Genomic DNA, 15249 nt, shown 5'->3' with positions numbered 1-15249 from the left:
TGCCAATTTGTTTTATGTTGTCATGTATTGCACTTAACTCACTGGGACAAAACATTTTTATTTCAAATATATTCATGTTTCATCTGTAGTTTCCACCAGTGTTTGTTAAAGCATTTTACCTCAAGCTGTGCAAATGCCGAGATCAATATTGCTTCCTTACGTTTTATTGCAGTAAAGGTAAACATTTAACCCATATCAAATGTGGAAAATGTCAATTGTGAATGCAAATTTAATGTCATAATTCACTGTTTGAGTTATCTCAAGTTTGCTTTTTATTGAATTAATCCTACAGGGAGTTTTAAGTACAGTTTAAAATTCCTCATTTTTCCCTTTGTTTATAAGCACCAATAAATAAAAATTAAAAAAAAAAGAATTAAAAAAAAAAAAAAGACAAAGGCTGAACTTGGTTTATAAAATGTTTTATTTATGTTAACATAGCTGATACATACAGATTCAACAGACTGTTCAACAAGGCTTCTGGGGGGGTCTACAACTGAATGAATAGCAAAATAGTGGTCCAAATCTCTAGTGACAATCACTGGACAGACTAACATTTCACCCTTTCTAGGATGTGTACAAACTTGCATTAGAAATGGATAAACTTGACATTTGGACAGGTTTGTGTTACAGCAGTCTTTCCCATGTCAGTCTGAAGATGCACAAGACCCAGAAGATCAAGGTGGCCTCTCTGCTGGAGGATGAGGAGGACTGACATTATAAATAAATCAGAATATAACAGACTGGAGTGTGAACATCTACTTCAACATCCACATCTCAGTCTGGTTTTCCTTCTGCGACGTGAAATTTACAACGAGAGAAAATAAAGTCCAACTAGTTCCCAGTGGACATCAAGTATCAAGACAGTGATGCTTTAAGGACATTACAGGAAACTTCAAGTCTCATCACGGTGTATGAGTGATGAAAAGACAAGTACACTGAAATTCAACCAGCTGTCCATCGGGGTCTAGTGCATGGACATCAGAGTCCTCAACATCCACAAGCTGGCTGCCTCTGAGCGCTGTTCTCAACTCGCCACACCAGAGAGGTTTAAAGGAAGTGATGTGCATTAACAACTTATTATATTTAGGAAGTGTATCAACACCACAAGGTTTAAGAGACAAGCATGTCTCTGAATTTGATCACACGAGGCCCACTATTACCCACTAGGTATAAATGCTTCATCAGACCCAGGACAAAGTGAGGGAAGTTAAACCTCTGTTGCTGGGCGCCGGTTTAGCTCAGTGTTGAGCAGGCGACCACATGCCATAAGTCTGAGAGCGGCCGGCCCGGGTTCGAATCCGACCCACAGCCCTTTGACGCATGTCTTCCCCACTTTCCTGTCCTTTCTTCACTGTGTCTATCAAAATAAAAAGGCCAAAAAAATAAAAACTGCTGTGTAGAGACAGGTGTACTACAGTAAGATATACAAGGAAATTAGTATGTGTGTAATATTTGTTATTGGAACAAAATCCAACCATTTTATGAAGTTTAGCTTTCCAGTTGTTTTGCCTCTAATTGAGGTAGGGAATCTGATATCATGTTGAGCTAGCATTCACGGTAAACTGCACACAAAGGGGATGGCTGAGACCACAAAGTAAGTGAATGAAGGGTTCTCTCTTTTGTGTCCAAATCAAGTGTGTGTTTTTGTCGTTTCTCCCCCCCATATTAATACACAACCGTTTTCAGCAATGTTTTCATGGTAGAATGTTTAAGTGGAGCATTTTAAGGAATGAAGGATGTATAAAAAGTTGTTTTTTTTTTCCTTTTATTTTTTGGAGTCAACCCCAGCAGGCTTGGGCTTCTTAGTTTGATGGCTTGGAGCCCTCTTCTCCCTCTCCCTCCTCAGTGGCGTTGTCTGATGTCCATAACTATGGGAGAGAGAGAGTTTTAAGACAGGCAAATATCCAGATTCATTCACAGATTATGATCAATTTAATGAAAATTTACTGTATTGTACACACAAAAAAAAAAAAAAAAAAAAAAAAGGGACACTGTTAAAATGCATTTTTAATTGATTGGGTGGGGTGGTGTCCAACACTTATCTGAACACGCAACCTGACAGTCTCAGCCATTTTACCATGAAGGGATACGGTTTTGAAGAATGACATGCTTCTTTTAAGCCAATTAAAAGTAATCGTGACTTTATAACCTCAATGTCACACGACATGCATAAGCTAGTCATGCTCTGGCCTTTGCTACACCGACTTGTCAAGTGACAGAAAGCCTTCTTCCCCTCAGCACACAGACTGGCTGGATAACCACAGGAAGTCTGTGCATGTGCAAAAATAGCTGATTCATGCTTATGCTTGCATCTTTCATCAAAAAGGATCTGTACACTGCAGATTTATCACTTGGGATAAAGATTAATGGTATTTAAATATTTGTGGCCACGTATTGATTGTTTTTTTTTCCAAACAAACTTTTAAAAAAAAAAAAAAAAAAAAAGTTAAAATTACAACACTCCTTGTCATACATTGGGGTGGGACACTGGAAAAAAATAAAAAATAAAAAAATAAGGCAGCTGCCCAAGCAAAGGTCAGTTGTATGGGTATCTCGATGCAAATTAACAGTCTGGGTTATCACTGAAACTGCAAACTGAGTGACAGCACTGCTTTAAGACATCCCTACTAGTTGTGATCATACTTTGTCCATTTTCCTTAAAGGAAAAGTTTAAATTTCAAATTTTTGCAGGTTATGTGTCTTTTCCCCAGATGTTTGTAACTTTTCCTAAACAGATGTTTCTACATTTGTGTGGCCACTGATAAATGTGTGCCTAAAGGATAAGGGTCTTTGTAAGAGTCAGTGCACACCATTCAATGGCAATATATGATATATATCTTTAAGCAACATATGAGATGTCTCCTGTACAGGGAAGGAGGAAGAGGGGGAAGAAAAAAGAAAAGAAAACTCTTACTACTGTAGGAGTAGTAGGAGCTTAACCAGCGCTAACATGTTACCTTCCCTTAGTGTGACTTAGTGTTTAACACATCAGTTTTGTGGTTTAAAAAGCACCAAAGTCACAAGACCAACAACCACAGTGATACACAAAAAAATATTCCCTTCTTGCTTGAAACTTGAAATAGAAATTAAAAATACTGCCCAGCGATATTTTAGGTGTGGCTGAACATCAGGTTCATGACACTGAAACAACTATGATACATTCAGTTCAGTGAAAACTGTTTTATGTCAAAAGAGTAAAGCACTCACTGTCAGGTTATCTCTGAGGAGCTGCATGATAAGAGTGCTGTCTTTGTAGGACTCCTCTTGTAGATTGTCGAGCTCTGCAATAGCATCATCAAATGCCTGCAAGTGCAAAGATAAACAGCAACACTTAGAACAGATCCATTTCCAGCTGTTTACAACTTAAGACCTCAATTAGTTGTCAGATTACTATTAAAGTCTGTACCTGTTTGGCCAATTCACAGGCTTTTTCTGGAGAGTTCAGGATCTCATAGAAGAAGACCGAGAAGTTAAGTGCCAAGCCCAAACGAATGGGATGTGTGGGTTCCATTTCAGCCTTGCTGATATCAAATGCTTCCTGGTATGCTTGCTGTGAGCTTTCAATGGTATCTAAAGGAAAAAATAAATCATTTGTGTAATTATCAAGGTTCCCAAACAAATCCATTGAACAGAAATTGTTCAACTTAAAGACTACATTCCACTTTCAGCAGGAGGCAAAACTGTAAACTTAAATAAATGAAAACTTACAAATGCTAGTGTGAAAATAAAATAACTGTAATACTGATGTTAACTCACTTGTTTTGTTTTCTCCACTGGCAACTTCAGCAAGGTATCTATAGTAGTCACCCTTCATCTTTAGATAGAAGACTTTGCTCTCTGAATTTGAAGCATTTTTAATTAGATGGTCATCCAGCAGTTTCTGTGAAAATAAATGTGAGATCAATTTCAAGTTTACAGACCAAATACTGAACAGCAAAACTTCAGTATGAATATTATTTATTGAGCCCCAAGTTAAAAGGTATGAGGACTGCAACATTCAACACCACTGGATGAGCGATGGTTCATCCAAGTGTCATGCTGGCCTACAGCCATTAGAAAGCTCTCCTGCCTTTGCTCTTTACGAGTACATTCTGCATCCATCAGGAGTCAAGTGCATATGCTCACACTGTCATTTTGAAGGATCATTTTACTTGGTGGTAATTTCAGCTGAAGTTGCTCCAAATTGCACAGAACCAGGCCAGGCCTCTGGTGCGTCCCAGCTGTCTTCTGCCCCAGATACTTGCATTTTGTGCAAGGACTGTGCAGCATGGTTTCACATCTTATTGCTGACACTGCCGTTATTGCCATTTTGAAACAGCCATGGCATTGCTTATAGGCTAGAGATTTTCTCAGATATTTTATAAGGTACTATGTTTTTACAATACTAAAGACTAACAATGAGCATCTTTGCACAGATAACAAAGCAAACTAATTAAATCCACCTCATCTGAATTTGAACAGTTTAGATGATAACTACATCTGATATAGTTATGGTAAGATATACAATCAGGTGCCCAAAGTTTATTTCTTTCAATAAAAATAAATAAAAAGCTACATACAACCCACATTAACATAAGTTATCCATTTGTGTGGGCTATACATAACATGCTGGAGTAACAGCAGAAACTACAAGCTGATCATTTCTCCACCTGCATGTTCTGCCTAAACAAACTCCATCCCAACTAGTGCTGAGAGGTATAATGGTTTAACGGTATAAAATTTCTCATTTTTTCATATACCACGATCCCCACAGAAATTCCATGAGCAAAGTCTAGGGAAACAGAAGCTCTGGCTGCAATGCATCATTCCCATAATTACTACTTGAAACCACAAAGTTCAGAAAAGACCCATACTTGCTCCATGTGCATACTCATTTAAATTAAAAAAAAAAAAGAAAGAAAATGCTGTCCATCTCTAGCAGGCAAATTCAGAATCTGCCTGAAATTGAATCAAGTTTGCGAGAGAAGGAAACGCGAGCCCTGATGCTCAGTGGCTAGTTTACAGCTACCTTCTCCTTTCTAATTTCGTATGTTTTTTAAATTTTTTTAAATAAAGCCAAAGTTCTTTAACTTACTACTTGCCTAGAGCAATAAGCTTTGGTTGTAAAAACATCTTAAGCTTTAAAAACTGTACTTACAAACTACTTTTTGCAGTTTTGCGTAAATAACTAGTTACTTAAGACATAAATGACTTTTTTTTTACCATCCATCTGCAACAAAGACCAATGTAGAAAGTCTTACCAACCACATCTAGCCATTTTGCTTACATTTTACTTAAAACTTTAATTATTTTTAGCTTTTTAAACTGTTAGTTTTAAATTTGTATTTGCGTATTTTTCCATTTACCAATTTCCTTGCTTTGTGCAAATATTGCATTTAGCTACTAGCTTCTATTTCCAAGTTAAATTACTATCAACTGTTACATTTCGGTCACCTAACAGTATTTTTCCCAACTTCGTGATGATTAAGCTAGGCCAAGTCATTCATCTTTGAGTGGATATGTATAGAGGATTACTTTGGCTAATCTGTCGGTGAAACTCACATGGCTTAACCGATTGAAAGTGCAGATTAACTGTTTGACTAAATGAAAAGCTTGATACTCTGCAGACAAACATCAATTTTACCTACAACTTCCGTTTTACAAATTTAAACCGTTTTCAAACAAAAAGGTCCAGACCCGCCATTTCCAAACACGCTCAGCTGAAACACACAAGTGCTAAGCGTTCCTCTTTCATTGCATATTCTACACAATAGACAAGAAGAGGAGTGCATTTCCCTTCAGAGCTTTCACACAAGCTCTGATTTCAGTCACCAGTCCTCACACACACACAGCATGGTGTTGTTACATTTAATCCCAACTGTGCAAGTGCCTTCACATTTTTAATGTGAATTGATGTGCTTTCAGAGTATGGGCGGATCCCTTATCATTTCACTATTAGCTGCAGGGTGTTTCCTTTACTTTTTACATAGCAAAGGTTAATCAGGCAGAATAACGCAATGTGTCTGTGTCCTCCCTTTAGAATATCAAAGATGCCTACGCTGGAAATTAAGAGTTCTGTTGAAGGCTTTAATTTTTTTAGACTGTGTACAATTTAGGGTTTAAAACTTTTCAATAGCCTGCATCTGCTCAGCTGACAAGCCTATAGTTGTGTTTTAAAGCTCTAAATGCACATGCGTGAAAACCGGAGCAACGCATCTCCACACCTCTGCTGTCTGCACAGTGAAAAGTCTAGCACTTGTCACTGTGCAGGAAATCAAATAAGGCGGCACATAAGCAGCTTACTCGTCTATTGCCGTCTTTGCTCTTCTTTGTGGGTGCATTACCAACTTGTAAGGCTTCAGCAGACAAGTTAAGGCATGAGCACTGACACGCCCTTCTCTGCTGACAGACCCTCAGTCAAGACTCAGTAGGGAGAAAGCTGAAAGCTGAGTCACTGCCATGCAAGCGCACATCCTCATGAACACGCATGGAAGATGGTGGAAAATGAATGCTTCCTACGTCTTTGCAACACATTTGAAAAAGGCATCAGCTCAGAAAAATTATTTCAATCTTATAACTAAGGTTTCACTTTGATCCCCTCTAATCCATTATCAAGGCCAGCTAGAAACAATGTAAAGAACCAATCTGTGATGTAGCATTGGGTTAAGTAGTAACGCATACTCCAGCAATTTTGTAATGATAAGCCTTGAAATGCAGCAAGCAAAGTCTGAGAAGGTATTTAATTGGACTGGTTTTAATAGGTGGATCTGCACAACAGAGGATTACTTTTTTCTTTTTTTTTTTTAAACCAATCAAGCTGGACTTATAAATGGCACCAATAATATTATAGACTACACTGACTATCATCTACAGCATACATTCAGTGAATTTCCTAGGTTAAGCCTTTACCCATTTAGACACACCTTTTTGGTGCAGCTAATCTGACCTTTCCTCAGTTACAGCACACGCTCACAAGTTTAAGCCCATTGTTTGAAATCCAGAGTCCCAAAAGACAGGAACAGTGGGAGGACAAAATAATGCTTCCTTGTCCCCACTGGTTTTAGAGTCCATATTTACAAGACAACTTACAGTTAAGAGCATTGACTAAACTATTCAATAATTTTTTTTTTTTTTTTAAAAATGCAAAATTAAAATGTGTGTGCCTGTGTCACATTTAGATCTCAGGTAAAGAGTTAAGTCTATTTGCTTAATTAAGTGCATTCTTAAAAAAAAAAAAATCTTGTAGAAATCTCTCCTTACAATAAAACACATCAAGCATTTGCCACTCCCCGCAAGAGCAAACGTAGATTCTAAAAAAAGAAACGCTGCAGTTTTAGTCACCACTAACTAAAGTTGGTTACAATAATTATAATTTAGTCAGCAATAAGACATTACAGCTTAGCTTCCAGAGTACATATTCCAAGACGGTGGTCTCCATCTCACATATAAGCAACATGCGCTATGCTGCGCGATAAGTACAATTAAAAATATATATACTTTACCAAAACACATTTGCAGATTTCATCCAGTTCTGATTCCACTTTCTCGCGATATTCTTTGACCATCTGCTGCTTCTTTTCGCAACCCTCGGTCTTCAGTCCGATGCTGGATATCACCCTCCATGAGGACCGCCTCGCCCCAACCACGTTTTTGTAGGCGACGGACAGCAGGTTCCTCTCCTCGTTTGACAGCTCCTCTCCCATCTCTGTAACAGCCTTCATACATTCTGCCATGTCGTCGTAGCGCTCAGCCTGCTCTGCCAGCTTGGCTTTCTGGATAAGATCCGTTCTAGCCATAGTTTATATATTTATTGAAGCGAGAAATGAGAAATCCCGGGAAGGTGAGTGACAGTCGAGGACTGTTACGCTTTAGAATGGCCGTAGGATGGGATGGACGGTGGCAATCCCCACAAGCTGCGGAAAGACGTTAACAATTAGTACGATGGGACATATCAATATACAACTGGAGGACAAGATATCCCAACGATAATCGTAACGGGGCGTAAAAACGGGTTTAAAATAGCACAAATTTTCCAAACTGAACGCGTTAAATCGCTTTAGCGTACAGAAATTTCCGATCAAAAACCATAAGTAACCTGTAGTGTTAACAGTAAAGAAACTTCATCTCGCTATACGGATATTTTAAAGCTGCGGTTTGCTGCGAGCATCGGAAGGAGGAGACCTACTGGCAAGCCCGTCTCACAATTGAACCCGCCACAAAGCTGTCTGCTGCACCTAGCTAGCGAGTTAGCAAAAGAACTAGCTGGCTACAACGGCCACTCCTTTCATTAAAAAAAAGTCACTAGTTCCAGAAAAGCCTAAACGTACCCACAACGTGTCACTAAAGCAATCCACCACTAACCGTATATTTGCCAGGAAAAAAATAAATACTCACTGTTGCTGACCTAATCAAGTCTGAATTTGCTCCCCAAAATGCTCCGTTATGAGATAGTGACTAGAAAGGAGAAGAACGGCGGCGGCAGCAGCAAAAACCCAACTGAACTGCTAAAATAAAGGTGGTGTGGGGGGGGAGAGTCATCTGAGTGTTGACTCTCCAATCATAAGTCCGTCTCACATTTGATTGACAGGAATAGTAAGCTCTGTAAACCTGTAGCTGTTTAGCGCGGGGAAAAGAGGCGGGCTTATGGTGGTAGTTTGGTTGAGCGGAACGCTGCAGAGACTGAGGCCCACGGGGTTTCCTCCAATGAGACCAAGGGATGAAGACGTCATCGCATTGCCATGGTGATGCTTATCCAATCACGCCCTTGCCTTCCACAAGCTGTGGGCACTGTAGGCGGGTGTGGTTCTGGCTTTTTTTCATGACTAGAAATTTGCCTTTTTAAGTGTTTTGGATAATATTTCATTGGTTCTTTCTTATTTTAAAGAAATCACTTGAGAACTTGTCTGCACATTTTAATTACTGTGGCTAATTTCTGTGTTGAAATCTATCCAGCTCCTGGGCAGTAGCCTTATAACTATCCATATGCAAAATTGCTGACAGGTTGAATGTTGATTGTTGCTTTACATTTAACAGCAACAAAAAGTAGCTTTCATTGTTCACTGGAGGACTTATCTGCGTTTAAATCCAGTAGGCTTTAAATCAAGGCGTAAGAATGTCAGTTAATCAAATAGCAATGCTGAATCCACTTTCACATATGAAGACAAGTCAGCAGCCTTGTTTATTTTGATTTTCATTCTGCTTTTCTGCCTGGATTTAAGCTACTTCAACTGTCACCAGGATTGATTTAAATTATTTAAATATCATCTTTAAAACTCCCAGTAATGCCCTCTAACAATGGAAGAGATTATTCTGCAGCAACTAAATAAAGTTGTTGCTTTCACATGGTAAAAGAAAGTGATCAGGTTTTGACTGAAGTAAATGGGATTACACTTTTATGACCACATTAATTATTATACAATAATACAAAGATACAGTGCAAAGGTGTCTTTGCTTTTGATGTCGAGGACAATACAGAATAGGCTGAGTGGGCTTACATAATGTGTTGAAAACCTTGTGAGGCTGCTCTCATCTAAAACCTGTATGACAGCTGATAACAACAGATAACAGCTCTCTCTCTCTCTCTCTCTCTCTCTCTCTCTCTCTCTCTCTCTCTCTCTCTCTATCTCTCTCTCTCTCTCTCTCTCTCTCTCAGTTTCCCTGACACTTAAAAAAATGACAATGATCTGTAGTTTACCTGATACTTCTAATTTTGTATCTGGGCTGGGCTTGCAGTGCAAATTGTCTATCAAAAATGACTTTCCTTACTTACCTTGTATTAGTTGATTTGATTTCTTGTATGTTTGACAAGCAGTAACATGTCAAAACTTCAGTTTCCCAATTGACCACTTGAGACCAGCTCCAAATTATAGTGAAAATCTCATGAACCTCCATTTTACAATGCCAAACTAAACAGCAAAATTAAAGGTGTTTAAAGCCTTCAACAAAAGACTTTTCTTCTTTTTTTTCTTTTTTTAAACTAATTTCAGCTTCTAGATAACTGAGCTTTTAAGTCATATATGTATATTAAAATTGAATTCATTTTTTTAAAACAAATTTGTCAGATCGTTCAATAAACTCCCCATTTTCAAATATTTCTAGCAATTATTTCATATTTCAGGTTTTAAGGGGTTCATTTCAGACCAAACCCAATTCTGGCAAGTGCTGGTGTCAAGAAATGCTACCTCACTTTAACTACAGACTACTACAAAACTACATGACAGCTTAGTTTAATGTGTCAAAGTGACACATTACAAACACTTATGTGTGCATTTTTTCCCATTGTTAAGCAATTGGGTGTTTTGAATGAAAGTCTGGTAACATTGTTTTTTTGTTCTGATAAAAGACACTAATTAAATCCCCTCTATTGGCCAAATATTTGGGATTTTCCTCGCCACACCTACTGCACTGATGCACCTTATTCATCAAGATAGTTATGTAACCCTGCACAGGTCTACCCTTTCATCCAAATATGGTCACATCCTGCTTTAAAAATCTTTTACATATAGTCTGTGTACCTTAGTCATATATATGAGTGGGTTAATGTAGATGCATTAGTTACCACTCCTAACAGACCTAAAGCAAGCTAACGGGGCCTTTTAATCCAAGACATAACTGGAAAAGGTCAGAACAACAATTGAGCAACAGACACTTTCTTTCAGAATCTTAGTCTCTGATAACGCCAGCTTTTAGAGGTCTTGTTTATAGAGTCATAGGCGATTAAAGGAAGATTTAAGATCACGATTTATCATTTATAAAAACATAATGCACTATCTGGAGTGTGTCACAAATAGCTGAATCTCTGAGTATTTCAGTGCTAGATGTTATTACAGCTAATGTAAAATAACGACATATATGCAAACATAGTAAATATGAGATTTAAACTCAAATTTATCCACATGTTCTTATTATATTTGAACTGTAATAACTGTTCATAGGGGTTTTTTTTGCACTTTCAGCATGCCTCACGGAGTACTTTTTAACATTTCTGGTTCCTATTAAAATCTCAAGCTTAAAAACAAAATAATTTGCACAAACATGCCTGCTGGGTGTGAACATGGGCTAAGCAAACAGATGGCCCTAGGATTTCAGTTAAATTTAGTCACTCACGCTCTTTAGCTAGTGCTTTACGATGGACATGACAGTAATTCTAGTTCTCCAAAATCACAGATTTTGGACAATCAGAGCTTCCTTCGCCCTTCATCTGCTCTCTTTAAACACAACATGTGTGCTAAGATAGGCTATTGGTAGAAAATGTACCCCATTAAAGTCAGCTAATCTGTTTTACTATACAGGTCCTCTGTTCTTAGAACCATCAGCAGATGGGAAAGAAAAAGAAGAGGAAATGTCTTTCAAGATAAGCCATGTGGATAAAAAATGTAAAACACATCTTTATGTTGTATTAAGAGCTAAAGATGAGTTTGGGATATGTACTGATGGCTTTTGTCCTTCTCATTTGCGTGATAGAAAAGTGAAGGGCTTTTTTTAGGTTGCAGCATACCCTTCACACAGTGTCCTCGAGTTTCTTTTCCCTTTCCCACGTACTCTCCTTTTATAACGCTCATTACCTGTTCTCCCTCCCAACCCTGTTTTCACTCACTCTGTGGTTCTCGACTGACTCAGCCTTTCCAGGGATGCCCAGCAGTCAAACATGCTCAGACACATACATATGCACTGACTAAAACAATCACACTGCTGGTTCATCACTCTTTGCTCACCAAGTGTGAGTTAAAATATTTATTAACTGTGTTTTCCCAAGCAGTCCAATCCATACATACATGCACACACATACAAAATGCTATAGTAACCACAGTCATGAATCTCTGACCTCAAAGCATTATCTCACTACAGTGTGCCACAATCCTCCCCCCCCCCCTTCCCTGCCGCCTTTTTTTAAGCCAGCTGTCGTCTGATTGGCTGCCTCTGGCTTGAACTGTGGAGATGGGCTGTGTGCATATTTGCCCTCATTGACATCATATAGAGGCAAGAGTGGAAATGAATTGCCTGAAACTGATCATTCGAATGACCATATGAGCACTCTGTCACATGACAGGAAACAAAAAGCCCAACTGGTCCCCTTTAATGAAGATAAATATGGACCTTCAAACAACGCCCTGAATTAGAAAGTCCATATTTGATTTAACACTTACGCATTGCCTCTGTAGGTGACAAATAAGGTGGCGATTTTTGTCTTTAGAGATGCCACTTAGATGAAGTGTCTCCTGTTCACAATAGACCAGATGCTATAAAAAGCACTGGTTAAAAGGTTGGGAATTCCCATAGCTTCAGCTCTAGTTTTGAGCTGCCTCTACCCTGCAGTGTGGTGGCTTCTCTTGCTCAGGTTCACATTTCCTGTTGCTATATCCGATATAACGAGCAGCCACAATGTGAAGTTAGAAAAAAATATGCCCAGATACTGTAGTGGAAATGTTTCATCACTCTAAAAACCTAGCCCAAAAACTGAGACTTAAACCCAACCCTTATACCAGACCTCAGCTTCAGTTCTCTTCAGAAAACAAGTAATATATTCAAGGGGCTGTGAGTGCGACTTAACTACAAGGCTAACTGCAAGGCTAATATGTCACTTCTGCAGTTTTTTAAATCTAATCAAGTCTTTTTAGTCCAAACAGGCTTTTAGTGTAGTGAATCCCCAATAAGGCTTTAGCTTAGATTTAGAGTTGACTGTTGCTATGCGATGACAGGATATAGCACCTGAGCAGCCCTGTTCACACCAAGCTGTGTCAGTCAAGAAACAGTATGACAGCTCCTGTTGCTCTCATTTCTTGAAACGGTGGTCAAAGTTCATCTTTGATCTGTGATCTATGTCATTTACGCAAGTCCCACAGAGACACTTTTTCCCCCTCAGACTTTTCCTCTCAAAACCTTATGTGATGCAGGCAGAAATCATCCGTCCAAGTGAAATATATACAAAGTTGTGCTGACTGTTATGAAAAAGAGGATAACTGGTGTCTTGGCCTTGACTAGCAGCCAAAGGGAATCCAAGCCCAGTGTTCAGAATGAGATCATAGCGCTCCCAGTCTGCAGTGCGTCCTAAGCACAAAGACCTTCCCCGGACATACTGAAGTAAAAAATGCAGTTTTTGATTTTGAATTCAGGCTGACTTTGTTTGATATCACACAGAATTGTCAACTCAGTCTCGCACTCAGCTTGACAACAACATTGATACTGTCCATGGCGCTGATTGGCTAATTGTCAGTCCTCCCACATCACTTATTGAACAGATTGTATTTTTAAACTGAGAAGCTGTAATTTCACATCAGAATGCCCAATCAGTCAGTCGGTGTATTCAGCAGGGTAGATGGACTGAAAAGGGAAGAATTTCACACACTGGGCCATCTCACTAATACATTCATTGAATTTTGTAGATTCCCTTTTACACTGTATTAAAGAGGAAGTCGGAAGGGGTAGCATGAAGCCAGCAAAACATTTTAAATACCCTTCCACATAAAGATTAAAGCCGATGTAATTCAACCTTGCTGTAGTATAGATTGTGTGGAGGAAGCAAATGGTGTTACACAACAAGCGGGCTTCCAAAAACTCCCACCCAGGGTGCTACAGTACCGAAGACTCAGCCAAATGAAACAGAGATAAGAGTAGGCTGAAGTGCTCCTCTTTCTCTCCTAGTTGCCATCTGTCTCTTTTTCATTGTTTCATCTTCATGGGCTCTTTTTCATCCGTTTATTTTTGCTTTATTGCTGCATGGAAAGTTGGAAACACGCACATGATATTAACAATTAGCACAAACATCTCCTTATCTGTGTAAAAAGCATTGTTACTCTGTGTTTGCAAGATACACGCCAAGCTACCAACACCCTGCATGCATCTTCTTAGGAGAGGAGACAGAAGGGCTGATGGGCTTCTGTGTCGACCTGCTGAGTTGAAACGTGACCAACTCTGCACAGGAATGCAGCCAAGAATGAAAGCAGAGGAGAGAGTGAATGCTTTCTCCCAGGAAGCGCGATTACGAGGACGCGTGTCTTCTTAGGGGAGAGGCATTGGTGTCCTAGTAGGAGTATATTTTTCAGTTGTACCACAAACCAAAGGCTCTGCATGAAAGTATTTTCTGTACACATCCACCTTCTGTTTAATCCTTGGAACGATATGCTTCCTGTATAAACTTATTATTTGTTTGGATGCATTGGATGTGTCATTCTGGGAATTTTTGTCTAGCATGCCAATCACATCCTGCTTGAATCTTGCTAGAGATTTGTAGTTCAACACAGTAAGCATCAAGTCTGTATTCTTGTGATTGTTAAGCTGCTTTTATGCAGTTAAAGGATTGATAGAAAATTGTCATTAAAAGAAAAAGTAGAAATAAGCTGTTCTGTATTTGTTCATCAAAAATGTTGAGCAGAAATGTTAGGTATGCATAATTAATGTTATGAAAGTAAATTTTTAAACGCATAAAAAGTTCAAGAAATACACTTGCGCAGACATCAAACGGGCCTTTTTCTTCTTCATCTGTAATGAACTAAAATGGAAACTTACTAAAGCTGGTTTGGTTCTGGACACTCCCTGTGGTTTACCCAAAGGTGAGATGAGTGGCCCACTGCTGTGTGCCCGAGGCATGAATTGTAAAGTGTCACAGAGTCTGTATCCTATGTGGCCGCAATGCGACTGAGGATGAATATTATTGTTTGTTTGTGGCAAACACTATAGCAACAATTTGACCAAGAGACAAATGCAAAACGCAGAAGCATGCGCAGAGGTCCTTTTCTTTTCTTTTTTTCTCTTGAGTTTTTTTTATGAGTCATCAGAGGGCACCGCACAACCACTGGGACAGAAAGCAAACAGACACTGCCACAACATGCCTGCAGAGAAAGCTGCTGCTGAATCAAAGGGAAATAACGGGGATGACAAGGTTTGAGAAAACACTGAAAAATACTTGTTTCTTATTTGCTTTGGTAACTGATTAAAGTAGATGATCATGATGACCAATTTTTGATTAGGATGATTCCCTTTTCAATTCTGTAGGCGAAAAAAAGGTTTACTAAAATGCACAACCAGATGTAAGAAACATAAACAGTGATGGAGCAATACTGGAAGAGCATCTGGGAGAAGGTGCAGACCACAGCAACCTCCCTGAACAGGATCCAGTAACCATCATATTGGCAGACATCCAAGAAAGGGTCTCCAGTATGAAGAGCTGGTCAGCATCCCTCCTTGCTGTCTTGATCTTCTTCTCTAGTCTCCTTCTTCATGGAGGGTACTGCTCCTTGTGAGTGTTCATCTTGTAGCCATGTATCTCAGTGA

General features: G+C 39.0%; 1 protein-coding gene across 1 annotated transcript; it reads right to left on the bottom strand.

Annotated features, from left to right (window-relative positions):
- Positions 1-403: 403 nt before the first annotated feature.
- On the bottom strand, positions 404-8551 carry LOC146496378 (14-3-3 protein beta/alpha-1-like). Its single transcript, XM_085143544.1, has 6 exons — positions 8374-8551; positions 7482-7892; positions 3757-3880; positions 3407-3570; positions 3208-3303; positions 404-1868 (listed from the first exon to the last, which is right to left on the bottom strand). The coding sequence occupies exons 2-6, from the start codon at positions 7773-7775 to the stop codon at positions 1803-1805; spliced, it is 744 nt and encodes a 247-aa protein (XP_084999670.1). The 5' UTR covers positions 7776-7892; positions 8374-8551; the 3' UTR covers positions 404-1802.
- Positions 8552-15249: the final 6698 nt, after the last annotated feature.

Source organism: Neolamprologus multifasciatus, chromosome 19 (assembly GCF_963576455.1).
Source record: "Neolamprologus multifasciatus chromosome 19, fNeoMul1.2, whole genome shotgun sequence".
NCBI lineage: Eukaryota > Metazoa > Chordata > Actinopteri > Cichliformes > Cichlidae > Neolamprologus > Neolamprologus multifasciatus.
This window is presented reverse-complemented; position numbering and strand designations above follow the sequence as displayed.

What these genes read in the sequence shown, in the direction of transcription:
- LOC146496378 (XM_085143544.1), bottom strand. Translation starts at nt 7,775, where the DNA reads ATGGCTAGAACGGATCTTATCCAGAAAGCCAAGCTGGCAGAGCAGGCT. An exon ending in CAGTGGAGAAAACAAAACAA is followed by an intron (nt 3,571 to 3,756) that starts GTGAGTTAACAT and finishes TTTTTCCTTTAG; the next exon opens with ATACCATTGAAAGCTCACAG. An exon ending in TCCTCAGAGATAACCTGACA is followed by an intron (nt 1,869 to 3,207) that starts GTGAGTGCTTTA and finishes TCTCTCCCATAG; the next exon opens with TTATGGACATCAGACAACGC.